Here is a 27,282-nt window from a genome sequence, read left to right on the forward strand (position 1 = left end):
GTGCAAAAACTGCAGTTCCTCGAGTGTCCACTTGATGCTTGCTGCAAAAGCGCAGCAAGTCCTATACACATCCATGTTATATTGCTCATTTTGAAAGCAGAAGTAAGCATGTTTACAGCCTCTCTCAAATTTAAATTTCAGTCTGAATAGCTCATTTCTTTATCGGCACACACTGTGAGAGCGGTTACATTTTTTAAAACTCCTACATTTGCATAATTAGGGGAGGGGCTTATCTCAGTTGGGCAGATTGTTGCCATTAGGAGGGTTCAAAGCCTACCTCAACTCCAGCTCTTCCCTTTTTGTAAGTTAAACTATTTGGGTTTTTGTACCAGGCTGTAAACATGTTTTTTTATGCTTTAAAAACGATGTGTTGTGTGTATGTGATTTCCTGTGTTCCTGGAGCCAGCCTCAAGTGGACACTCGATGAACTGCAGGATTTTGCACTTCCATTTGCTTCATTTTTCAAGACTTGGCCTGGACCTACACTTGACTTTTTGTCAGACAGTTTCAAAGACCTCAGACTGTGTGAATCTTGTCCATCTCTAAAGCACATCCTGGCATTACAGGCAGTGAGTGAAAAATACAAAATAAAACCATTAAAATCCAAATATTGACTTTGTAAAAGTCTCAGTATTTAATATCAATGTTCCTTTGCTGTTTTATGAATCAGTGTAAAGCCTCTGTGGGACGCCAGCAGCTCACTGCGCTGTACATAATGGTCTATTTTTCACACTTTGTCAATATTTGGCAACAATCTGTCTATCAAATTCTGCTCTGATGAAATGTTGTTTTCTTAAAAAAGATCAGACAGTTTACTTTGACTGCATGTTAATGATGTGACAGCACAGATTAATATAACCCCCGATTCAACAACAACTCGTCAACTGCATCGATGTTGGTCCAATAAAAGACGGTCCTTTACAGCAGCTTTGATGGATCATTTTTATAATAATGCATTATGCGTAAGGGACTAAACAAGGAATTAACCCCCATGATATGCAGCTTCTTAGGCTGTTTGACAAATGTTAGCACATTATTTAGCTGCTCAAAAACTTTGCTCTTCTGGTTCACACTCCTCCGAATCATAACATATTTTTCTGCTACAACAGTTATCTGTTTTAACCCCATATGTTATCTGCTCAACACTAACCAGCTGCTTGGCAAAGATTGAAACAATTAAGGGAACTTAGTGAAACATTCAGCCGCTAAAGAGCCATTTTTCAAGAGTTGGAGGAGACCAAAAGTGGAGCTAAAAGTGGATGTTGTACGTTGTATTAATCAGATGAACACAAGCATGATTTCAAAAGAACTTTTAACAATTTTGTTACTCCTCAATAAGACATAAAAGCTAGCAGATAGACGGGTAGAATTTTATTGATCCCAAGCGAAAATTCAGGCATCAGGTAGCAGCATACAAGACACATGACAAGGAACATCTCACATCTACCAGAAGCCGCCTTGTTTGTATACGTTCATCCATACAAAAGTTTAAATTAAACCCCTACAGTTATAAGTAATAGTTATAACCTGTAAGAAATTCTAATTAGTCCTGTGAAAAATTATAACTGAAACTTTGCAAAACGGAAAATGTCCGTATAGAGAGGTAGTGCAAATTTAACCATCAATCTGTGCTAACTATAAGGTACAAATTGGAAATGGACTTGAGCTTGTTTACCACTTTTCTAGTCTTCTGACTCCTCTAGTTTTACTCCACAGGTCACACCTACACATTCACACACTGATGGTAGAGGCTGCTGAGTAAAGAGTCCATCAGAAGTAACTAATCCCATTCATACACATTCATATGCCGCAGACAAAGCAATGGGAGCAATTCAGGGTTAAGTTTCTTGCCCAAAGACACATCAGACATGTTGCTGCAGGAGCTGGGGATCGAACAGGTTGTTATCATAGCTCACCTGGTGGATGGAGTTTGTTTGGAAGATAGAGACTGTTAAATTATCCAGCTAACCGATAATATATCAATTAATAGGCGGCAGTAAAGTAAGCCTTTGTGGAACAGGCACTATAAGGAGAGTGCTGCTGACATTGTTATTGATTTTCCTTCACATTTACAAGAACGTGATATGCAAGGTTAAACACCGAGGGGGAATTCAGAGCCCCGCTGGAGCTGCCACACAACCCCGAACAAAGTCCAGATCACCAAAGTACTCTGTATTGTCGTCTAGCTTGTTCATCTGTGTGCTTAAAACTCAATTTCAACAGAGTTTGGGTTTGTTATTTATTGCCTTGAGTATAGAGCCGTTTTCACACTCGCACATAACTCCTGAAAAACTCTTGAAGTTTTCGAGGGTGAGCTGCATGTGTGAACACAATCAGCAAAATGTGTCACGAATCTGGAGTTCCTCATGCCAGCCTTTTTGGTATTTTTTCTGCTGAAAGTCCGAGTGAGCTGATGCGAGAATCAGGAGAATTCACCTCGAGTGAGTGGGAGGGGGAGTGGTGACGTTTATTCTCTGTGATTCACGACCATTGACTGTGTGCACGCCTCTATTGCAATCTTCATGCACGTAATTAAACTGCTGCATTATGTTTTCTGGTCACCAGTCTGTTCTTTTTCACCTTTTTTTTGTTGATATTGTGATTCTATCTAACTAAACATAGCATTGACACAAAGGCAAATATTCTCATTATAGCGTCATATGGCGACATTTGCTTGTTACAACATGTCTTGCCTCAGGAGCCTCAGGAGATCCCGTTGTCTAAACAACGGGATCAGGAGCATTTCTGGGGCAGTCCTCCTGAAATTGCCTAAAAGTTTTCAGTAGCCGTTTGCATGTTGTGATATCTGCTCAACCAATCTTGATCAAAAGCAGCTCAGGTTTACTCCCCCCCCCCCCCCCCCCCCCTCCCCCCGGAGCAGTGCTGAGATTTAGTTCCAAGAACTTTTTTTTTTTACCCTTCTTTGAAATAAAAGCAGAAGCTGTGACTTCAGGCCTTTTTTTTTTTCTTCTTCTTTTTCAGCAGATAATTTAGTTTGTCATAGTGAGAAAACGCTCAGGTGTTACTAACAACATTGACAATGGCTGTGTTCTTTTCAAGAGTCCTAGTAAGCCGTGAAGGTGTGACGAGACCTTTAACTAAAGCAGTTAATGGAGGCAGCCATTTCCACGGTTATTATACACACACCTGTGCTTTCTTACCTTGACATGTGAGAATATGTTCTGTGACAGGAGCTTATAGCCACACGTGATGTTAAAGGGTTGTAATGTCATTTAGAGCTGCTACTCCATAATCCTGCACTCGCACGGTGCTTTTCTTTACCTTTTACATATTTCTTCTCCCATCCTCTCTGACCTGGAAATGATTCCCCTTCCGCCATCATCTCCTCCACCATCTAAAATGAACTTCAAATCCTTTAGGAGTCGAGGAACAAGGAGTTAAAAGGCCTGTGAAGAGCCTGAAGAGGAAAACTCACAGACGTCTGATATCAAACGACGTCTTGTCTGCTTTTAAACGCCGCTCCTCGAAATCAATTATTCTTTATGTACACCATTTACATTTACAGCTCGTTACTGTTAAGCATCTTAAGCCACAGTTACATGTAGAGACGCACCATCACCTCGTGTGTGATCAATCTAACACTTTGTGCAAACACAACCACTGGCAGCCCCATTGTAAGTCCTCCTTACCAATTCATTATGCACCGTACAAAGCATATCACAATCATTTTTTGTTACAGCATCACGGAACAAAACAGTATCTCACTGACAAATTTCCACATATTTATTCAACAAACTGGCTTTAATTTTTCTTTTAAATATCATGTTTGATTTTTATTCTTCAGTTTTAAAGTAAAACAATATATGACATTTATAATATGTCGATGTTAGCTGGGATAGAAAGGGTAAATAAATGCTATTCATTCGTCCTGTGTGTGCACGTATATACTTCAGGCCACCCCTGCAGAAGTCAGAGCCCCAGTTAGGCCACCCCAATCGAAATAGACTGGATACGCCCCCGTTTGGAATATTTATTTAGTTGCAAAAGTGTCACGGCATCACTCAACTATGTATTTTATTAAATCTGTAGGTCTAGCTTGTGACCCCACTTTTACTTAAAAAAAACTCTGGTAACCCCAGACATCCAAAACACATACAGTACAGCTGATTGGTCAAAATACTGTATTTTTTATCATGCAATCTTTTTTTCTACTGTGTTGCAAGTAAATGTTCATCTTAGACCACATTTAGGATTTTTCATATAGTTTATTGTGGACACAGAAAGAACAGCTGGGATGACATTTCTGCACAACGGCTGAGAGACAGACAGGGACTCTACAAGTTTTATGTCCCACAGTAGCCTTTGTTCAATATATTTTGATATACAATATATCTTTTATTGATCAATAAATACAAATGTCAGGCGACTCCATTTATATTCCATGCGAACTCACATTGAATCGGGACCCCAAGGTGGGAAAAACCTGTTTTAATATGAAGAAAAAACACCTCGATGTAATCATGAAAAAAACACAAATCCATGAAACATATCTAAAATCATAATTTAATACAGAAACATAAATATTACTTATCATGTTAAAAAAGGCCTATAAGAGATCCACATGTATCTATGTGAGGTTGAGGTTGTATAGAGCTGTGAATTATGTCTTAAGAGAGACGTATCTTTCACTGATGCTGTGAAACCAAATATTTCTTTGGCAGCTTTGGCTCCTCAATTCTTGAAATTCAATTCTTCAAACCGCTGACACACCACACTGGGAGGAGCGAGGACACCAGTTTGAAGCTCTGGGACATGTGAGAATATCAAAGATCTCCCAAAGAAATCCTTCTTTACACCACAGCTTTCTCTCTCCAGGAGCAGACAATCTTAGCAAGAGGCCTAGCAAGTTTGATTGGCTGTAATCCATTATCTCATAACTTTTCCTCCCCTCCGTCTCCTCCCCCTCTCTCTTCCTCCCCCCTCTGGTTGGCTCATGTTTTATGGATGCTAAGTGGTAAAGGATTTACGAGGAGTTTAGTTCACTCATCCCTCGGCGGTTGCGCTTAAAATATTCACAGTTTTGAGCGTTTTGTGCCTCTAAGCGATCCCTCTGTGGATCTCAGCTACATTATTAGCTTTTATATTTGTTGTGTTTTTATGTTTTTGACTTGGATATGTACGCCATGCTTTACCAACTCCCCCCCTCCCTCTCCATAAAAATATAGCTGGCATGTAAAGGGCAGTGGGCCTGCAGCTGGGCTGGTGGCTTGCTGTATGGCTGACTTACGGTCAGAGTTGTATTTTACCCGTCTGTCATATGCTATTTCCCATAGGAAGCCACGGGCTGCAAGCGTGCACTTAATGAAATTGTGTTGCTCCGGTTCAGTTTCTGATGGCGTGATTTTATGTGTGTCACCAGTACAAATGTACGTTTAAGCCAATATTTCAGGCGGACGGTTTTAAATATGATGGAGAGGAGGCCGTTTGTTTAATTAAATGTTTTTACTGCAGCGTTGTAATGAGGCTCTCTGAATCGATTCTATGAATAAATATGTTTTGATTTGTGTTTCTCAGTATTTTTCTCTCCAGGTTTGTTTATCTGAATGTACGGTTAGACATCCGTCCTTTTTATGGGTCCAATAATAAATACTTGTTATAACTATAATGACAAGAATTGAACCACTTTATATATATATATATATATATATATATATATATATATATATATATATATATATATATATGTCCCAGACATATTCCTCCACCCGAAAATGAAGTTTATCATACTTTTTAGTATCGTATCGCATCATCTTGTATCGTGTCATATCATATCCAATAGGATGGAATCACATTATATCTTATTGTTTAGTATCGTATCAAACAGTATGTCCTCATATTATATTGTTTTCGATGTCCGATGTGTCCTTGCGCGAGACACTTATCCCCTGAATTGCTCCTGCTGCTTCGTCAAAATAGTCTCACATCTTATTGAATCCTGTCGTATATGCTGTTTTGGTCAAACGACATCCTTTCAAACCTTTTCACACCGCATCGTTTCTTATCGTATTGTATCTTATCTTATTTTATGGTATCACATCTTATCAAGTCGTCTCAGATTTCATTTTATTGTATCCTATTGACTCGTTAGTATCACATCAAATTGTACGAATTGTATTCAATCATAATGTATCATGCAGCATCTTTCTGTAGCATTTTGCATCATTTATTATCCTACAGTGTAGTGTTTTAGAGTATCTTATCAAAGTGTATTGTACTGTGTTGTATCAGTATTTTATTATTTCATACAGTATCTCATCAAATCATGTTGTTTTGCAGTGCACCTTACGGTATAGCGCTGTATAATTTTCTTATGTATCATGTTGTATCATCATCATTTCTCATTGTATTATTTATTTAATTAATTCTCATACTAAAATTGTAGCCAAAAGGCTTTCTTCAGTTCTCCTAGCATTCAACCTCTCCCTGACTGTATGACACACTGGAGGCAAAGAGGAGGAGGAGGGAGAGGAGGAGGGAGGAGGAGGGAGGAGGAGGGAGGAGGAGAGAGGAGGTAGAGGAGGGAGGAGGTAGAGGAGGAGGCAGGAAGGAGGAGGGAGAGGAGAGAGGAGGTAGAGGAGGAGGGAGGAGGGAGTAGGAGGAGTGTGTAAATGATTTGCAGACCAGAGCTTCATCTTCTCTCCCTCTGGGCCTACACCACCGCTCTTTCACCTCGGGCATGGTGGGAGAAAAAAGGCCAAGCATACAGAATGTGGTGCTGCACGGTGCATGTGTGTGATCATGTGTACATGTGTGTGTGTGTGTGTGTGTGTGTGTGTGTGTGTGTGTGTGTAGTGAGACATTGACGGCCAGTGGCACTCATGCATTATGTGGGAATGGGCTGCAGTGATGCCCAGTGGGACTCTCTCTCTCTCTCTCTCTCTCTCTCTCCGTCTCTCGCCAAAGGAAAAGTCATGCGCACAAATGCGTACATGCATGCAACATGCACTTGAATGCACACAAGCACATGGTGTAAATGCCTTATTCAATCTGACACACACTCTTTCACACACACACAAGAAATGAAAGAGGCAGCGTAGCACGGTGTAAGTGAAAGGCAGCTGACGGCAGGGACATGCACACTATGTGTTGTGCTTCATGCAGAGTTGGAGCGTAATTGTACATGTCTGTGATGCTGCTCTGCTGCTTGTTTAACACTAAATGATTCAGTTTAATGCCAGATAAAGAAAACTATCACAATTTCAGTCTTGAAATCAGGGTTTGATATAAGCCTGACATTTGGGGGAAAGTCAAAGAATGAGTAGTCAGTTGTTTAACGTTGGTTTAAAACATAGACTGTATGAAACATGGACGTAGTGTCAGTGACGGTTTTTGAAGCAGCTACGACAAGAGCCCACCTGTCAGTCAGATCAGCCACGCCCCTTATTTTATCAAAAACGTTTCATTCGCAGTAGCAAAAAAGGGAAGAAATCTTGGCTTCATTTTTCAAAGCGTGCTGATAGACCTTTAATGATTTCGGGAGAGTCGCTGCTGATGCTCAAGGGGCGACATCTACTGGATCAGAAAGCTGCACATCATCCTTTAAAGGTTTAGGCAAAGATTTTTCTTTCAGAAGGGACATGCATTTTTAAATAAATCACTCTTGCTGCCGTGTCTTACTTCCTGCATTTTCCCACACTTCCTGAAGTCTTGCTCAGGTCAAGTTTAAGCTCATTTTGGATAATGTTCTGTGTTTTACTGAAAAGAGAAGCACCAGCTCTGTTGAACAGTTTGTATTGATTCTATAAATGTCTTACTTTACTTCAGTTTTTTATTTGGGATTTCTTCATGGGACGTTTTTTCAATCCCTACAAGAGACAAACTCTGTGTCTTTACGACAAAGACTGTTCCCAGAACTAGATTACTTTTCCTTCATTTGTGCAATATAATGAGCTAATTAGCAGCAAACAGATAAGAGTCGTCAGGTATTTAGTCGTGAGCCAGTTCATTAGACAAACTCTGAGTGATTTCACTGGAACAGTCGAGGTGTCGATCTGTTTGTCACTTACTGTTAATGCCATGACCGAAGCCATGAGGCTGTTTCTTCTGTTGTCTGTGGGGTCAGTCAGCTTCAGTCATGATGACTCTCCACTCTCCGCCGTCCAGCTGACACAATGGGAACCCGTTCAACTCTGTGATTAAAGCTTAAACGAAGGAAAAGTGAGCTTCAGCGAGGCCGCTCCATTGTGTGTGATAGCAGTCGTGTCGATAGAGGTGTTAGAACGAGAGAGAGGGATCTGAGCGATTGCTTTCTGCTGTGATTCGGTTCAAAATGGCCGCCTGCCCGGCGTGCGCCCTGTGAAGTACTGATGGTTTTCTTTTCATGCGGACTGCTCAGACAGAGGTCCGCATTGATTTTCAGCCCTGTTGAAACTATTACAGACACAAAGGGGCTCCATTCTCCTCCTCCATCCTTTTTTTTTTTTCTTTCATAAAAGGCCTCCACTCGTGTTGCTCGCTCCTTTGTGAGTCAATAAAGATGTCTTACTGCGATTACAAACGCGAAAAGAGCTCATGATGATAGAAAATATCATCATCACTGGTCTTTTGTAACAACTCCAGTCACCGGATCTCACTTGAGAAGTTTCCTGCACAAAGTAGTAGTTTCTGTGCTGGACAAAATGTGCCCGCTAAATCTGAAAGCAGCATCCCATTTCTTCCTTTAAAGTAAGTTTATAAAACAAGAACACAAGAATCACACTGTCTAATTTGTCCTTTAAAATATCTCATTCCACTTCAAACTCCTCATCATCACCTGGCTCCCCCCGTACCTGTCGGTGCTCCTCCACCGGCACACTCCCACCTGTACTCTCAAATCTACAGACGCAAACCTCCTAGATATGTCATAGAAATCCACAAATATATGATACACATATATATTTAAAAGTGTTTGCTATACGGCTCAGGGGCAGCTGTGCCTCAGTTGATAGAGTCGGTCGTCTCTACACAAAATAAAACCGGGTCCTATTCCATTATTCCTAGCTGAGGTATTCAGGCGACCGGGCTTGGGATCGAACAAAGTAAAGGCGTCGGGGGTTCGATCCCCAGCTCCTGCAGCTACATGTCTGATGTGTCCTTGGGCAAGACACTTAACCCCAAGTTGCTCTTTGTCAGCAGTATGTTTATGCAGTGTTTCCCCTTTTACAGGTTTACAGTTTTTTTGGGGGGAGGGTGCGGGCAGACGGACGCCGACACAAACACTTGAAGGAATCTTGGTGTTCATGCGTTACTTTTAATGACAGCTGTCCTGTTCTATCAGAAACGTATCCTTAAATGACTTCTTTCCCTGATTTCCGACTCTGTCCACTATCCTATCTCTACAATAAAAGCACAAAAAGCACAAAAATAAATCATATTATATCATAATAATAATAAACTTTTTTTTTTTTTATTAGCTTGACCTTCAAGGCCCCCGCTGTTGGGGGAGGGGGGGGGGGGCGCCCCCTAATATAATGGTAGGGGAAACACTGTTATGTGTATGAATGGGATTAGTTATTTCTTCCAAGATTTTTTGTGCCTTTAATGGAGAGATAGGACAGTGGATAGAGTTGGAAATCAGGGAGAGAGAGAGTGGGGAATGACATGTGGGAAGGAAGCCACAGGCTGGATTTAAACCTGGTTCCGCCCGCTTGGAGGACTACAGCCTCCATACATGGCGCACTAACCACTGCGCCACCAGCACCCCCTTATTTATGTTTTCATGCTGTTGAGGAAAGGTGATTTCCCACAGGGGGCAATTAAGACTTCATTAATTAATTAACCTTTTCACTGCATAAGTTCACACTGATTTCTTCTCGTATCTGACATCTGTGGGAACATATTTTATTCCAAAGCCCACTTTGATTCTTATAAGTGTGTTCAGTTCTCTATATGTACAGTATCGCTGATATTTTGTTAAATGCAGAGTCGTGCAATGAACAGTCTGAAGTCTTGTGTTTCCTTCATAGTCATTGTTTTAGTGATTAAACAAACAAATAATTGAGCATATCAACATTCAAAAGGCTGATTGATCTCCATGAGTTACAGTAGGAACCACGCAGGAAGCCATAAATAAATCAGGCTAAAAATAGTTCCTCATCAGTCTTTACTTCACTTTCCCCTTGAAATCTGATTGATTTGAATACGATTTGATGATTTAAGATGCAAAGAATTCTCCATCACTCAAAAACTTCAGCACACAGACTCTCAGGCCCGGGATGTTTTTTTTTTTTTGCTGTAAAACAAGCAGTAAATAATGGAGGTTTGTTCTGTGCGGCTGAGATCGATGTATCGACGGGGCAGAGGTCGGGGGCAGTCATCATCATCAAGCTCGCCCTTCGCTGTGGGCGGGGCCTGACACCTGGGGGGGGGGGGGGGGGGGGGGGACCAGGGGTGGGGAAAGTGTGTCACTGGCACCAGACCAGATCCACTGATTTACACCGAGCACTGATGACAAAGCAGTTTAGCCGCCAAAAGTCCTGCTCGTCAATTAAACCAGCAAAGCTAAACTTTAGCGTAGCATCGCTCAGCCTGATGGTTGGGTAAGTTTTAGAGGATTCAAGCCGCCAAAACAACCTCACTTAAGGGTCTATTTTTTTGTGTTAAAAGCGAGGCAGTGAGTTGCTTTCAGACGAGTGTTATGTAAAATGACAGGAGAGCTTCTGTTAGTGTGTCACACGCACTGCGTCTGGCCCATTGATCACAGCCAGCCGCAGTGAGCGTGCGTGCGCTCTGACCTGTTTGTGCAGTGGAGTGTGAGGTTAGCGGATGCAGTTTCAGGGTCACTGCTGGTGTAGGACTAAATGGACCAGTCCAGGAGGCCGGGCCTTGTACGCACAGGGGGGCCGCCCCCACACTGCTGTCACATCAGCAGCACCGGGTCATATGTGAGCAAACTGTTGATATACTGCTTGACTCTGATGGATCGCTGCTATTGGCCCTCCTCCTGTCTCGTTGCACCGCAGAGATCCTGACCCGGAGCTTCTCTTGTGATGTTTGTCTCAGAACACGTCTCAGGCTGAGTTCAGTTTTTGCACTGACACTTCTCTTGACGTTTTATTCTTGGTTTTTTTTAACTCACCAGAAAGTGGGAAGCCCAGAAGGTACAAAAACAACCAGAGCTGCATTCCCAACAAACATTTCAGGAAGTGTCAGAGAGGACAGATTTCATATAATGAACCGCGTTGGTTTCACTTTGAGTTGCACTAGATTGCTGCTTTTTTTGTTTGTTGCATTTATCATTTTAATATAACTTTTTCCTTCTGACAGATTTAGTTTCTCATCAAGACTCCCTTAAAGGCTTTATATGTGATTTTTTGATCCAGCAGATGTCGCCCTTGAGCACCGGCATGAAACCAAAAAAACTTGCGCTGCATTGTTGTGTTAGCATGCTAATGCTAGCGATCTTTATTATGCTGGTATCTTCACACTGCATGTAAATTTACCTGAAATGATCGTGATCTAGAAACACAGTTAAGCAGTGAGTACAGTATGTTATTCTTCTTTTCTCTAGTCCCTCAATTAAACAACTTTTATACACGAGGGGAGGAGTCAGCCGGCCGTCCGGGCGATGTAAACAAAGTGAAGATAGGACTCTGAAAACTCTGAAAGCATCACAGACAGTGGGACTCGGGTGTTACACCCATTGTAGACAGTCATGACTCACAGAGTTATTTTCAGAGGATATACTTGATTTATATTACATATAAAGCCTTTAAGGAATTTCAAATTCATTTTTCAGACCGAGGTATGAATGACTTATTCTAAATTAAAAGTGTAAAGAGCATTTGATGCCTGCAGTTTCAGAAGTCACCTGTCTCCAAGAGTCTCTTGTTTTCTGAAAGCGAGCATCTTACTGATGGATTTCAGTGTAAACTAAATCTGACATTTCTCAGGATTTGGAGGGAGGGTGATATGTATCGTGGCCTGTGAACAAGCACACATTCTGTCAGGTTAATGGTAATTCGATTTGAGCTCGTATTGCATGACTCAAAGCGCTTCTTACACCGGCGGTCACATGTCACCCACATTCACACACTGATGGCAGCAGCTGGTGCAATTTTGGGTTCAGTGTTCTTGCCCAAGGACACCTCGACATGTGACTGCAGGAGCCGGGGATTTAACCCCTGACCTTCCAATGAGTGATGATCGGCTCTACCTCTAAGTCAGGAGTTAAGGATTTATTTAGAAGAATAAAATATATTATCCAGCGTTGTGATGTTTTAGTAGTCCTCAAGTAATTCTGTGACAGGATGACACACTTGGCTTTATCCCCTCTCCTTGTTGACATTCATGTGTTGTATAAGGAGGAAGTGTCCTGCCTCCATGTCAAACAGGACCCCCTGTGGTTCTGAAAGCGCCGTTATTGACTGGATGGAAATTCAGAAAGTGATCGTGGCGTGTATGATCTGGGTAAGACAGATTCAAACAGACTCAGTGGGGTTTGGCAGTCCGGGGCCGAGCTGTTAGCTGTTAATGGTTCTGATGGATTGCTTCTCTCTTGATGAAATGGAGACCGCTCATCATCAGCCATTTGGCCCGAACTGTATCTCTGTAACTGTACACGGTGCGCCGTGCCAAAGCCCTCTCTGTGCAGAGCGTGCTCATTGGCAGCCCAATGAATGTGACCTTGAAGGAATCCTTTGTTACACTCACAGTTTGGTGAAAAACTTTATGGGATATTCCAGCGTCAGAGTTGCCAACGCTGAACGGCAGCCAACAGGACAGCTGCTGCAGGATTTCCAATCCGTGCGCTTTTGTTTTTGATGATTATTTGACTTTTTTTGTGGATAGAGGACTTTTTAATGTCTTCATTGAGAGACAGGGAAGTGGACGTCCTCAGAAATCAGAAATCAGGGAGAGAGAGGAAGAGAGAGAGTGGGGAATGACTTGTGGCAAAGGAACCCGGCCTGCCCGTTTTTTGAAGACTGTAGCTTTTTTAAGATATACTTTATGAATCCCTGGAGGGGAAATTCACTTTAACACTTTGTAATGGAGACATGCTACAAACATAGGCTGAACCGGATCATATGGACATGTACTAATGGAGAGATGTCAGAGTGAGGGGGGCTGCACGATCAGTTGGGGGGTCCGATGCCTTGCACTGGAGCCCCTTAGCAGTGCTCAGGAACTGATCTGGCACCTCTCCAGCAACCAGGCCAATTTCCAGATTTCATCCGCATCTGGACTTAAACCGGCGACCCCAAGTCCCTACGGACCGAGCTACTGCTGCACCCTTTAAAAAAAAAAAAGGGCAACCTGATAAAAAAATACATCACTATGTTTTTCTTCTGTATTTTTTACATCCATTTCAGTCTTAATAATCAAACCACAAAAAATGAGGAAGAAGGTAAAAAAATGTCGTTCTTTGTTTTTTCTTCCCTTTACTTGCCAGCGGCAGTGTGTGTGTGTAATAACTGTTATCACACGACAATTACACACACCCCATGTCCATCGTCTGACCACAAACAGAGAGTTGTCATGGTGATCATCTCCGTCCGTCAATAGGAAAGGGATCTGAGGTTCAGTGTATTATTTGAAGTTCAGACTCTATTGATTCTCAGGGATGGATCAATAACTATCCAGCAGTAAAAAAAAAGAAATCCGCTCCACTTCTACCAAATTACAGTTTTAGAGTGATGAACACATTATTGAAGCAATAGTTATGATGTCATAGTATCATACATTTACATTCTGCAGAATGAGGGATTTGAGTTTTGGTACTCGTGGTATTTTTTAAGGTTTTGTTCAGCTGTGCTTGTAATGAACTGTCGTTGGTTTCGAATGTAATTTGAAGTCCAGTATGAACAGATTAGTGTTTTGATTCAGGCAGTAATTAGAGGCAAACACAGCAGGGGGAGACAAAGTTTGAGAGGTCCTGATCTCAGGCCAGCAGCTCTCATACATGTGCGTCTTAGGAACTGGAATTTCTGCATTAAAGCAATGTTCTGAAGCGAGGATACAGGCTGACATATAGGAATCCAGAGATGTGTAGCCTGTGTGTGTGTGTGTGTGTGTGTGTGTGTGTGTGTGTGTGTGTGTGTGTGTGCGCGCGTGCGTGCGTGCGTGCGTGCGTGCGTGCGTGCGTGCGTGCGTGCGTGCGTGCGTGCGTGCGTGCGTGCGTGCGTGCGTGCGTGCGTGCGTGTGTGGGTCATCCCATCCCTGGAGGCAACATCAGTGGGCTGTGGGGATTTTCCAACCTCTGGAGTGCTCTCTTGGTTGAGTGAACGCCCTCTGAAACGACTCCTTCTAGCCGTCTCTCTCTCTATCTATACGCGCGCACACACACACACACACACACACACACACACACACACACACACACACACACACACACATAAACACACATGTGTCCATACATGAAAAATGCAGGTATATGACATTGCAATCGGCATCTGGGGTGTCCAATCAGATTTCAAGTGGGGCAAGGTCACATATCTTGCCGCTCGCAACCCGACTGTAAAGGAAAAAGAAGGACCCATAACGCACCGCTGTTGCTCTCCCTCCACCTGCCTCCTGATTGATTTTAAAAATTGTGTTGTCGCCTTTAAAGCTCATGATTGCTTGGCATGGCCTTACCTAGCTTTAACTCCTCCATGTTCATACTTAAAGCTAGAGCGCTGAGGGCAACCAATCAATCGACCGATCCTGGATGTGATTAAAAACACGGGTTTAATGGAGTCTTTGCAGGAGCCGTGGATGTTTTGTGTAATATTGTTTTCTTGTTGTTCAAGTACAAATGTTTTTGAAATAAAGTTGAGTTAAAGGTTGACTTAAGTAATACATTGACCAAAACAAATCATGGAGCGGCTGTGGCTAAGAGGTAGAGTCTGTCATCACACAACCAGAAGGTCGGGGGTTCAATCCCCAGCTCCTGCAGCTACATGTCCAATGTGTCAGTTAGAAAAACACTTAACCCCTAGTTGATCCCTCTGCTTTGTCACCTGTGTATCAATGGGATTAGTTACTTCTGATGGACTCTTTACTCAGCAGCCTCTACCATCAGTGTGTGAATGTGTAGGTGTGACCTGTGGTGTAAAAGCACTTTGAGTAGTCAGAAGACTAGAAAAGAAATATACAAGCTTAAGCCCATTCACCATTTAACATCATGAATTTTCTCAGCGGAAAAAAAGAGAGAACATATTTTTTCAGTTTCAGGGTTGGCACTGAAAGCAGACTCTATGTGCATAACTCACAGCTCGTCCTCGACTTCAAGTCAAATTCTCTACATAGAGAAAATATCTGTGCTGCCATGTTGTATGTATTGGTATCCCGACCCTGATTCTGATTTAACATGAGTCAAGACTTCAGGAGGAGCAAACATAAGCTGTGAATTAACAAATAAAACGCACTACAGCGAGGACTCGACTTGCAGCCTTCTTCCTGATTTACTGTGCAGCATTTCGCAGCACCTCCATGCACCTTAATTATGAGAACAACACGAGGAGCTTTTCCTCTTTCTCCCTCTGTTGTTCTTGTTTGTCTCGGTAAAGAAGAGGAAGCTGCAGGCGGATCAGAAAAGACTCAGACCCTCTCTCTTGTTTGTCTGTACAGTAGAGTTGTGCACTCTTGGATTGAAACAGTGGGGTTTGTCAGTAAAGCAGCCCCTTTTGTTTGCTTCCCCCCCCCCCCCCCCCCCCCCCCCCCATTTTCTCCTTTAACAAGAGCCACATCTCGAGGCTCGCTCTGATTCTCCTCGCACCAAGAAGCTGGCAGAGGACGCTCATTATCTTCCCCCCTTTTCTGTTGTTGTTCTGCGTGTGTGTGTGTGTGTGTGTGTGTGTGTGTGTGTGTGTGTGTGTGTGTGTGTGTGTGTGTGTGTGTGTGTGTGTAAAATATGGGCAATTATAGCACTTTCTCTTGTAGAGAGCCAAAACCTTTCTATAATGAGGAGATCTCCTTAAGCAGGAAACACTGAGTGTGTGTTTTTTGTGTGTGTTCAGAACACATTGTGTCGACTTTATGGAAATGAAAAGTTTCCTTTTTAATTCAAAGTCTGACCGACGAATCGCAACAGACGCAGGTTTGAGTTTGAGCTGTTTTTTGATGTCACGCAGTGAGAATGTGTTTTGTTAATGGGGGAATACGTTCCTCTAGAATAAACGTACACGGCGGCGAGGGGAATGATTCAGTTTTGCTTCGAGGAAATGTTGCTACTGTTGTCGGTGTTTAGAATGAAGGGAAAAGGGAAAAAGCTTTTGGAGACGAAAGCGTCAGAGGAAACGTTTGGTTTTGATCTCTGTTTACGGCGTTCGGCGGCGGCTCCTGAAAGGACTTAAAGTGGTAATCAGCACGGTAATGGTTTTGTTATTTTCTTTTCCCAAGCACTCACCGCTGTGGTGATTTTTTTTTTTCACTGCGTTTCTCCATAATCAATTATCATTCAAAGCAGCGAGCGTTTGTTTTCTCTTGATTAACTGTTCAAATGAATACATGAAAAGAAAAAACAATATGATGGTGACCGATGCTAACGGCAGCTTTTATTTGTGAACAAAACTGGAAATGTCACTTTGTGCTGAGATTTTTGTGTCGCTAACGACGACGCGCTTCTCTGAAGAGGAGGCCTCGTTCCTTGTGAGGTTGTTTGGCTCCAGCACAGTGAAATGATCACAGAGGAAAAGAGCTTCATAAAAGATACATCAACTGTCAAAGTCTTGATGTGTAAGCGTGTGCATGCAGGATTTGAGAATAGAAATTCCTTTCTGTGCAAACAGGAGGGAGCAAAAAGACGTACACATATTTGTATTACCAAGTTAAAAGCTGTTCTTAAATGTTCCACTGTAAACAGAAGATCAAATAAGTTTGTGTTATTCCAATCCACAGAGCTCAACCATCTCTTTCTCTCAGCTGTACAAAAAACTTTTACAATGTATTAGCACAATGTTTTAGTTTCCGGACGACAAACTTCTCTTCTGTCTTTTTTTTAATTAACAGCAGCAGGCAGCTGTTACGTAGCAGAGGGTCAAATAGTCCAGCTGCACGCTTCCTGCACATCACCAGCTGAGCATTTACTGTCTTTAAGCCATATGTTCAAGTCAGACTCCAGGGGAAAATTAAACTTTATTCAGTTAAGATTCAAAGTTGGAATAAAGTAATAATGTTTGTTTGTGTTTTCTGTCGTAATGAAAGGCCACTTTTCTCCACTAATCATCACAACAGCTGTATGATGCTATAGGCTTCTTTGGACTACTTTCAGAATGAGTGAAACAGACACTCCCTCTCACCTTATCTCTTTCTTTTTATTTATGAAGTAATCATTTCTGTCCTTCTTTTCTTCCTCCAGTTTGCTCCCAGTACTCCCGTGGTGTCTTCGCCATCTTCGGCCTGTACGACAAGCGCTCCGTCCACACGTTGACGTCCTTCTGCAGCGCCCTGCACATCTCCCTCATCACCCCCAGCTTCCCCACCGAGGGCGAGAGCCAGTTCACCCTGCAGCTCCGACCGTCCATCCGGGGCGCCCTCCTGTCTCTGCTCGACCACTACGACTGGAACAAGTTTGTCTTCCTGTACGACACCGACCGAGGTGAGCGATGATGATCCACTTTCGTCTTTTCTTTGGAGACACATGTTAAAGTTTAATATTTACTCTGTCAGCAAGTGTGCACAGTCCACTTAGGCAGCGGCCATTTTCTATAGAAAGCCAATGCAGCTCAGTGTTTTCAGCCCTCAGCGTCCTGAACATTAAATGTTACAATTCACTTAGCAGACACTTTTATCCAAAGCAAACCAAACATCAGAGAGTAAGAACAACACCCAGCAATGTGGGGGATAAGCCTCTTGCCCAAGAACACGTTGAGCATATTGCTTTCCCTACCTCGACCTTTTGGGCAAGAGGTGACGACTCTACCAACTGAGCCACAGGATGTTTCTTGTCACCGCTCTCACAGCACCTTCAGTTGAAAAATATCTCAACTTATGGAACACCAGCATTCTCATCAGTGTCAATTCTCTTCCAATCACAACAAAGAAGGAGCGGGACTTCAGATATTAACCGTGTCAACAACAATGGCGGATTGGAAACTAATCCCACTCGTTTTTTTTTTGAGGGCACATTTCTTTTCACACTTAAATGTAGAAATCAAGTATCTCCTCTGAAAATAACTCTGTGAGTCATGACTGTCTACAATGGGTGTAACACCCGAGTCCCACTGTCTGTGATGTTTTCAGAGTTTTCAGAGTCCTATCTTCACTTTGTTTACATCGCCAGGACAGCCGGCTGACTCCTCCCCTCGTGTATAAAAGTTGTTTAATTGAGGGACTAGAGAAAAGAAGAATAACATACTGTACTCACTGCTTAACTGTGTTTCTAGATCACGCTCATTTCAGGTAAATTTACATGCAGTGTGAAGATACCAGCATAATAAAGATCGCTAGCATTAGCATGCTAACACAACAATGCAGCGCAAGTTGTTTTGGTTTCACGCTGGTGCTCAAGGGCGACATCTGCTGGATGAAAAAATCACATATAAAGCCTTTACTTTTTTGTATTTATTGAATAAAATAAATTATTAAGCTTAAGCAGCAGCTTAAAGTAGAAGTACTGAAGCACTATAACGAAGCAGAAGAGCGTGAGTCAATCTTTGTACCCGAGCAAAAAAAAAAAAAAACTGCTAATGTATTTATAAACCATGTACACACATGCACATAATAACATCAGTGCAGACACTAAATTAAACCAACTCAGCATCCTGTTGATTACATTTTTCTAAAAGCTCTCCAAACACTCTTCTGGCCTCTTTTGTGCTTTTGTGTTTTTTACCATAAAATCCTTCCTGATTAATATCATATCAACCCGCCTTCTTCATAAATTCGACATACTCATTTAAAATACTGTCATTGCTTTGCACAAAAAGAGCCGTAAGGTGTTTTTTTTTTTTTTTTTGCTCCTGCTGCATGGCCAACACTGAGGTGTGAATGAATGGATGTGGCTTTAGAATAATGGCTGTTTTGTCCACAACATGTCTTGGGGCCACGGAGCGATCAATATCACAGTGCAGCCGCTCGTAGAGGTGTGATAGCATTGGACCTTTTTCTCTCTCTCTCTGTTTCAGGCTCAATTCCCCCTCCCGAGTCACAGGACCTTGTTTTTTTCTTTTGCCCTGTCACTCTCACTCTTTCTTTTTTTGGGGTCTTTTTTCTGTCCCTCACCAAATCTCAGTCCCTCCCCTCTCTCCCTCCATACACACACACACACACACACACACACACACACACACACACACACACACATACAATCACTCACAGAGTCAATAGGTTTGTAGTTATTCAGCCTTTTCCCCCGTGTCACATTTCCATTACAAGACAGAATGGATATGGGCTACTGCTTGGATCACATCTCCACATCTCGCTTTTCATACATTTTCCAGAAGCTAGTCAGGGGTTTCATTCTGTGTGTGTGCGTCTGTTGGGGACCGCGGTGAGTGTGCGAGCAGACCGTGTGTGTGTGTGTGTGTGTGTGTGTGTGTGTGTGTCAGCGAGCCGCGGAGTGAGAAGCGTATCAGCATGGCCTCCCCTCACAACGACTCATTCCCTGCCTCTTATCTCAGGTCGAACACGCTCGACTGGGTAAAGAGCCTCCTCTCTCCCTCTGTACAAAAACCCACAAGTATCTGATCAAGGGTTCTCAAAAGACACAACAGAGGGTCCTCGCTGCGAGACGCACCAGCAGAGGACACACAACTTGACTTTTAGGTTGCTCTGTGCCTCGATCCAGCATTGCACCTGATTCAAGATCAGCATCATACTGCATTCACATGGATTCAGACGGAAGATAGACTACAACGTCTGAAAGAATTTGAAAAAACAAGACCACTGAAAGAAAAGCACAAAACAAGACATGTTGTTGTGGTCAAGTCATCATTCCTGTCATGCATAAAAAGAATGATTCTCTTCCTATGCATGAAATAATCCCTCAAAAATAATCACAAGGTTAAACTGTGGTTGGTGTATCACTCATTTATCAGAGTCTTAATGTCACCTGTCCATCGTCCCTCTTTGTTGTAAATTCTGTTGCACAGAACTGGGATAAGGTCAAACATTTTATTATCCCCAATGACAACGCTTCCTCACCCCAGGTCATCGATCGCCGATGCTGTTATGACTCATGTTCACAAGGTAGTGTCTGTAGTGTTTGTTGTGTTTGGAATCAAACAGCCAGGTCAGGTTCATGCAAAACAAAACAACAACACAGCTGAGGTTAGGGAAAAGATCTAAAGTTAAATCAAAGCCAAATCATAATAAATGCTGTCTAAGGAGACTTTGCAAGCAACAGGTCTGGGCCGTACTCTTTGTAATATTGTCAGATAGACACAACAGGAATTCACCCAAGAGCAAACACTTGGAAACATTTGGCAAAAGGCAGAAACCTCAAGCAGAACCCGACTGCAGGTGAGCAGCCATCTGCTGCTGCTGCTGCAGGATGTGAGGAGGAAGTGATAGAGGGGCAAGCAGAAAGAAAGAGAGAGAGATAATTTACCCTCTTTCACACATTCGGTTCCGAGAACTTCTAGAAAATTCATGGCAGCTTTCCCATGAGTTTACCCGACAGATACCTGCAGCTGCACATCAATTCTACTCACTGGCTCACCCTGAACTTCAATAGGGGGCTAGCAGGAAAAAGCTGAGGAGATGGGGTAAAAAATGTGACTGTTTACATTCACCGATAAGCTTGACGTGACAATTTCAGGATATTTTCTGGAGTGCAGTGCCCGTGTGAAAGGGGATGTAAAGTCAATGTTTTTAATCAGTTTGTCACAGGGTTAAAGAGCTGTGCTGTTTGTTTTTCGAGTAATGGATTGGATCATCCATATCCCCAAACCTTAGCCCCGAGCAGACTTTCTTTGTATTTCTACTTCGTCTTTAACAGCAGTCAGGGATATTTTACACACAGGTATATCCTGGTGCAAATTTTAAATTTACAAAAGACTTATTTTTTTGCATCTGTATGAGAAGCTTCATGAAGTGCTGTAACAAATGTCCCAAACTGACACCTAGGGAATGACAGCTGCCAACCACCGATGCAGTCAGAGGCGCTGCTTGTCAACAGGCAAGGTAGGCAACTGCTCGGGGGCTCCCAGACCAGTAGGGGGGGCCCCCTGAGCGCTGACAACTTGAAACCAAAGCAGTGGACCAAAATTTGAATCCAAAGTTTGTCAATGAAAGTAAAAAAAAAGAAAAATAAAGAGAAATGATCTGTCTATAGGAGAGGGAAAAGAAACAGGAAAAAAGGAGAAGAGGAGTGAGCATCGGGACACTGGCAGACATGATGGTGAAGAACGTCGGTTGGAGGACTCCTCAATTGATTCTTGTTAATTCGATGCTAATGATAAATTGATGTGCTAACTTATTGTTTTTTTTCTCATCCTCGAAAATGACATCCATGTGAACCCAGCCTTAGTTTGTGACCGTGAACAGATGACCTTACACAGTCATATTTCATATTTTTTCCTGCCCCCCTCTTTCAAAAGGGTCAGCTATAACTATTTTAAACGTAAACGATCGACGATCTGTCAGGTGTTTCAAATCAACTCTGACAAAATAAAAAAGCAATGACCTCTGTCTGATGAAAGAGGAAGCATGGTAAAGCATTCAGCTACGGTGCAGATACACTTGGAACTTTGATTCAGCACTCCAGATATTTATTTCACAAGACGAGTTCATAACATCTAGAAAATAGTGGCGAGAGAGAAGTGTTAAAATGAAAAAGAATCAGAGGCGTTGGAGCGTTGACGAGCGACACATGCAGGCTTGTCAGAGCTGATGGTGAGTGATAGATTTTGTGGAAATACAAGCACATCTGTTAAAGGAGACAGATGACTGATGGATGACTAAAACTCGGCTCAGAAACGCTCTTAAAGTTGTGTCAGTACATGTTGGCCTTTACTCCGCAGTCTGACTGTGTTGCTGAGAGACACGGCTTCTCTTCTGTCTCTCTTCATTTCAAATCTGAACTAACACTCAGAAGTGGTGCGAAAAATGACTATTTGATCTGTGATGATGTGTTCAGATGTGAACTTCTCACAGGGGCAAGAACAGAAAGAAATGGATTGTGGGTTTTGATAGAAGCATAAATTGAAATCGCTCGCAATTTCATCTGGCCTTGTCTCAAGATCCCATTCATGAAAGATGCTATTACCGCGCGCACATGCCCGTGAAGTTTTGCAGACGAGCAAAAATTTGCCGTTGGTATGAATCTGATTGCATTTATCTGTGTGATAAAGTGCAGATGGGTTTTTTTTGTGCAAAGAAAAAACAAGGCAAGACAAAGGCAGTTAACTGTTAAAGTTTTATTCTCCATGAAATATCTTCTCAGAATCAGAATCAGAATCTGGGTTTTAGTGCCAAGTACATTTACACATACAAGGAATTTGACTTGGTGTATTGGTGCTAAACAATTAACAAGGAAATAAAGCAGAAAAAATAAATAATACAGTATTAGAAGCTATTATAATATTCTGTATAAAATAGAATTTAAAGTATTTATAAAAAAATTAAAAATTAAAATACAAAACACAAAATGTACAAAAGGTGCAATGTAGGAGCTGTGCAGTGGACTATGAGCACACTCATCACGATGATATGTTTACCTGACTTACTGTCACTGCCATAATGATCAGTGGAAACTCTGGGTGTGACACCAAGTAGCTTTTTCCTAAAAAATAAAATATAGAAAAGTAATGCCGCTCAATCATCACTTTTGGGCTTCAATACATGTGCGGTGGTGACAGTGTGTGCAGAGACTCTGTCACCGTCCTGTTTTTTTATTGTTTGCTTTGTCTTGGTTGAGCGGGATGTTTCCGGGCGGAGAGCTGGTGTGTTTCCCCCCCGCCAATGACAGCGTGCAGATGCATTTAATTGTGGGGACATTGTAGCAATAGGACACGATTCAACCCTGTGAATATGATCTATGTGGACGTAGCTGCAAAGAAGAGAAAGTAGAAACATTAGTGAGGCAAAACGCGAAATGAACCTTGTGTTGGCGTTCTCCTCGGACCAGGAGTTGGTGTGCTTTCTGTTGGACAGGCAGTTGCAAACCAACGGTGGTTAGCTTGTGCTAGCTTGAAGTAGCTTGCAGTGAAGGTACAAGCAGTAAATGTACACACAACATCCTGCAGTGGGAGAAGAGCCCAGGTCCAGTTTAAATGTTGTGTTAACAAACTGCAACAAACAAAGTTACTGACTCCATCTTTAAATATGCAAATTTGTCACAAACTCTCTGAAGACGTGGATAGTTTCACACTGGTGCTTGTTTCTTTTAATACTTTTTGCAATTAGGCTCATTTGCATAAAGAGAGGGGTAAACGTCTTCATCACACGTATGCCTCACACTTTAATTTAAGCAGGTGCAAACAGCTGCAGTGCACCTGAATGTTATTGCTTGGCAGCACAGTAAGAGGTGCATTATCCTTTTCGAGGTGCTCAGAGGTTTTGTGTTAATTCACCTCTCTGCGTTGAAGCACACGTGTCCTTGACTTATACTCCAGCAGAGGGTGTTCCTTAAAAGCACTTTCCATCAGACCCGCAACCCCTCGTCCATTTTTTTTTTCATCGTGAAGCGATAATCCTCTCTGTGTCTCCTCGCCTTTACCTTAATGGATGGAGGGAAGGTTGTTCACTGACTTTGTAAAAACTCAACTTCCTGACGTTAACCTTAGATTGTGGATTGCGATGCACCGAGGCTCTGTGTGGAAGTGAAGCAATGAAATGTAGTGTTTCATCCAGGTGAACAGTTTGCAGTTTGGACGGTTAATACACTTAATTTTGATAATCATAGAGTTTAGAGCAGGCATGCAGAGTCCAATCTACTTAAAATGGCTATTTTCTTAAATTGAGCAAACTATTTCACAATCTTTAATCCTTAATTTACATGAACAGTGATATCAGATATTATACTTTACTGAATGAGAGGTCAATAAAGCTCAACAGAGACCGCCATCTTGTTCGGAGTCCCTGGTTCCAGAAGTAAATTTTCCCATTCAAAGCCTCCACTGACATTTCATAAAATCCTTATATGGATATTTTTAATCCTGGAAAAATGTTGCAGTTTAAATAGAACGTTTTGAAGGATTGCTTTTGTCAGGTGATTGTGGAGAAGGACGCTTGTGCAGCTCAAAGGGTTCCCTCTATTTTATTTTTTTATTTTACACAAATACAGATTTTGAATTAAACGTTGAAAGGGATACTTCACCCATTTGCATTAAGCTTAGTATCATTAGAAACCTGGTAGTATTTTTGAATGGTCGTGCATCCCGCCCTCATTTTCCCCTGAGATAGGAAGTCTTTGTGTTTCTAAGTCTGAAAAGGAGCTGTTGCGGTTAGCGGGGTGAAACTACAACGCTAGTTCCTCATATTTTCAACCACTGAAGCTACGGACCAATCACAGATCAGTGGGTGGGAACTCACGCCCAGAATCGAAACTTAACGTCCGCCATATTGCTTGGAAGCTATGCTAACAGGCTCTATGGAGAGAACTGATAATGGCAGAAAAATATAAATATAGTGGCGAGACGGCTGCTGCCGACAGGCCGGTCTCATATTTAGGCTGCTGCAGCCGCTGGCAGCCGGGTCTGCCAGAATCTTGGAATCAGTTGAGGAAACGGCCGTATGTGTTGAAGTAAACATGTCTGTAAACCTGACCTTAGTGGGAGTGGCCTGCGGTGCTGTGCATTCTGGGATTTGATGTCTTTCATCCACATGAGCCAAAAAGACACTTTCTGCCTTTTCTCGGCCAAGAAGGCACCAACTTCAAAATGTATTTCACATTTCTACATATATGACCCAAAGTCAATACAGATTCATGTTTCAACAGGTGAAGTATCCCTTTAACACTTTATATAAACAGTGAAGCTTTTTACGCCGCTATGGCTGCCTGTTTGCTGACAATTTGTTCTTGTCAGGAGCAATTTGATCTTGGTGACTTTGTGTTTCCTCGTAGATTTTTCAGTAAATTTCATGTCCATTAGCTCTTTTAAATAATTGTCATGATGGAGAACAGGGGAGAGATGTGATGCCACCACAGCAAACTCCATTAGCTCTGTGTTTTCTGTATTAATGAGAACGATGCTGTATTTGTTGTGTTTGCTGAAGTTTGATTTAGAGTGTCAGTCCTGCTGATGGTTCTGTCCATGGTGCTGAAACCAGTCAGCACATTCCCTCTGACTGATGTTTGGGCTCTGCCTTTTCTGTTGTCATCCTAACGATGTGAAATTCTTGGCTGTCAGGGAATCTGATGTTCTGGATGTAAAGCTGCAGATATGAGAAACACCACCGGCTCTCTGTGGGTGCTTCTGCTTCTAGCTGCTGTTCAATGAAACGTACTGATGACCTGCTGTTGTTACAGCCAGTGCTGGTGGAGTTCTTCACATCATATTTCTGTCAAAGTACCCTGAAAGAACTTTAAAGAAGTTTACTAGTTGCTGTTTCTATTGTATTATATACTAAAGTCAAAACAATCATTATTATGTAAGTCTGATAGCCTAAATCAGTCATGAATGGGATGTATGAGCGAGTGTAATGTTGTGAAGTGCAAACAAGATGGTGGAGGCCTGAGAGGGCGAGAGGACACAGAGGTGATACACAGATAAGCTGAGGCCAGTTGAACTCAGGCGTTCACTACTTCCTGACGCCTATTGGCTGCTGAGCCAGGAAGTTAAACTAAACCAACCACATACAGGCAGAGAGGGCAGGAGGTCACAATGTGTTCAGATAGAGGTCATGACATAAGTACAAACATGAGTATAATTGTTACATACCTAACTTATGTGGCAAAACAAAATAAGCCCTACATGATGTAACTGACTTAAAGTCTTTCTATGTGATTTTTAACACTTAAATGTAGAAATCAAGTATATCCTCTGAAAATAACTCTGTGAGTCATGACTGTCTACAATGGGTGTAACACCCGAGTCCCACTGTCTGTGATGCTTTCAGAGTTTTCAGAGTCCTATCTTCACTTTGTTTACATCGCCAGGACGGCCCGCTGACTCCTCCCCTCGTGTATAAAAGTTGTTTAATTCAGGGACTAGAGAAAAGAAGAATAACATACTGTACTCACTGCTTAACTGTGTTTCTAGATCACGCTCATTTCAGGTAAATTTACATGCAGTGTGAAGATACGAGCATAATAAAGATCACTAGCATTAGCATGCTAACACAACAATGCACCGCAAGTTGTTTTGGTTTCATGCTGGTGCTCAAGGGCGACATCTGCTGGATCAAAAAAATCGCATATAAATCCTTTAAAGAGGGCTTTTTGAAAGAAGTCATCACTGACTATTTTTACTGGGACCGGTATAGTGTAGTTTTTTTTTTTACTAATAGGCCACACCTTACTGACTCACCATGCAGACTTGGGAACTGCTGATACGATGAATCTGACCTTCAAACCACAGCAAAACTGTACGCTAGAAAACAGCATCCAGAAAATGACGCTTTGAGGTTCCTAAAGCATCGTCATCACTTTGATGCCTCGAGCCTATAACAATATTTTGATGACTTGAGAATGAGACGGAGCTGCTTATTTCTGCACTTTTTTTCCTCCCCCCCTCAGTGTCCCTTATTCATTTATTTTTTGACCAGCAGCTTTAGCTGATCACTCAAATCTGTTTCACCGCCTGGCAAAGCATGAAAGCAAAACTCCTGCTTTCATTGCAGTTTACGCAATCCTTAAAAAAAAAAATCACGAGCCGTTCTTATCTGCACGCTGCTGTAAAAGCAGAGAAAGTCAGCGTCCCTCTGGTTTTAATTTCTGTGTATTTCATTTGATACTGCACTGCACGCTCTCTCTATGAAAGAGTGAATAAGAGGCACACTTGTTTATTTACCTCATGAGATTTTGTAAGACGAGGGTATGAATGTGCCTCACTGTATACGTGTGTGTGTGTGTGTTCTGTGTGCGCATGCGTGTGCTTTTCAGAAGGCTTTTGGGTGCAGGCTGCAGCACTCTGGCCTGAGGATTTTTTTTCTCGCACACAGGGCCAGGCATTCATCCAGTATTGACTGTAATGTAGAATCAGCCCACGCATGGCTGAGCTCAGTCAATGAGCGCCAGTCTGATTCCCTGAATCAAAGCTCCAGAGATACAAGAGGCTGTTACTGTAGTGTGAGCGTGCGTGAGCGTGTGGTAGGCGTGCGAGCGTGCGTGCGTGCGAGCGTGCGAGCGTGCATGGGTGTGAGTGAGTAAGGGAGAAACAGAGAAAGAGAGAGAAAGTGTGTAGAGCTTTTTGTATTAGCTCCCCTAGAATTAACACATAAACATGCAAAATCATAAGCAAAAATAATTGTTATGTA

At 42.3% G+C, this 27,282-nt stretch overlaps 1 protein-coding gene across 2 annotated transcripts in view; it reads left to right on the plus strand.

Moving 5' to 3' along the window:
• Positions 1-27,282, plus strand: part of gria4b (glutamate receptor, ionotropic, AMPA 4b) — a 150,017-nt gene that overhangs the window by 51,522 nt on the left and 71,213 nt on the right. For both annotated transcript variants that reach the window (XM_065962893.1, XM_020653904.2), the window contains exon 3: positions 17,279-17,518. In XM_065962893.1, coding sequence (XP_065818965.1) covers positions 17,279-17,518 — 240 coding nt within the window. The remainder of the gene's footprint in view (positions 1-17,278; positions 17,519-27,282) is intronic.

The sequence above is a fragment of the Labrus bergylta genome, chromosome 14 (assembly GCF_963930695.1).
Source record: "Labrus bergylta chromosome 14, fLabBer1.1, whole genome shotgun sequence".
NCBI classification, from domain to species: domain Eukaryota; kingdom Metazoa; phylum Chordata; class Actinopteri; order Labriformes; family Labridae; genus Labrus; species Labrus bergylta.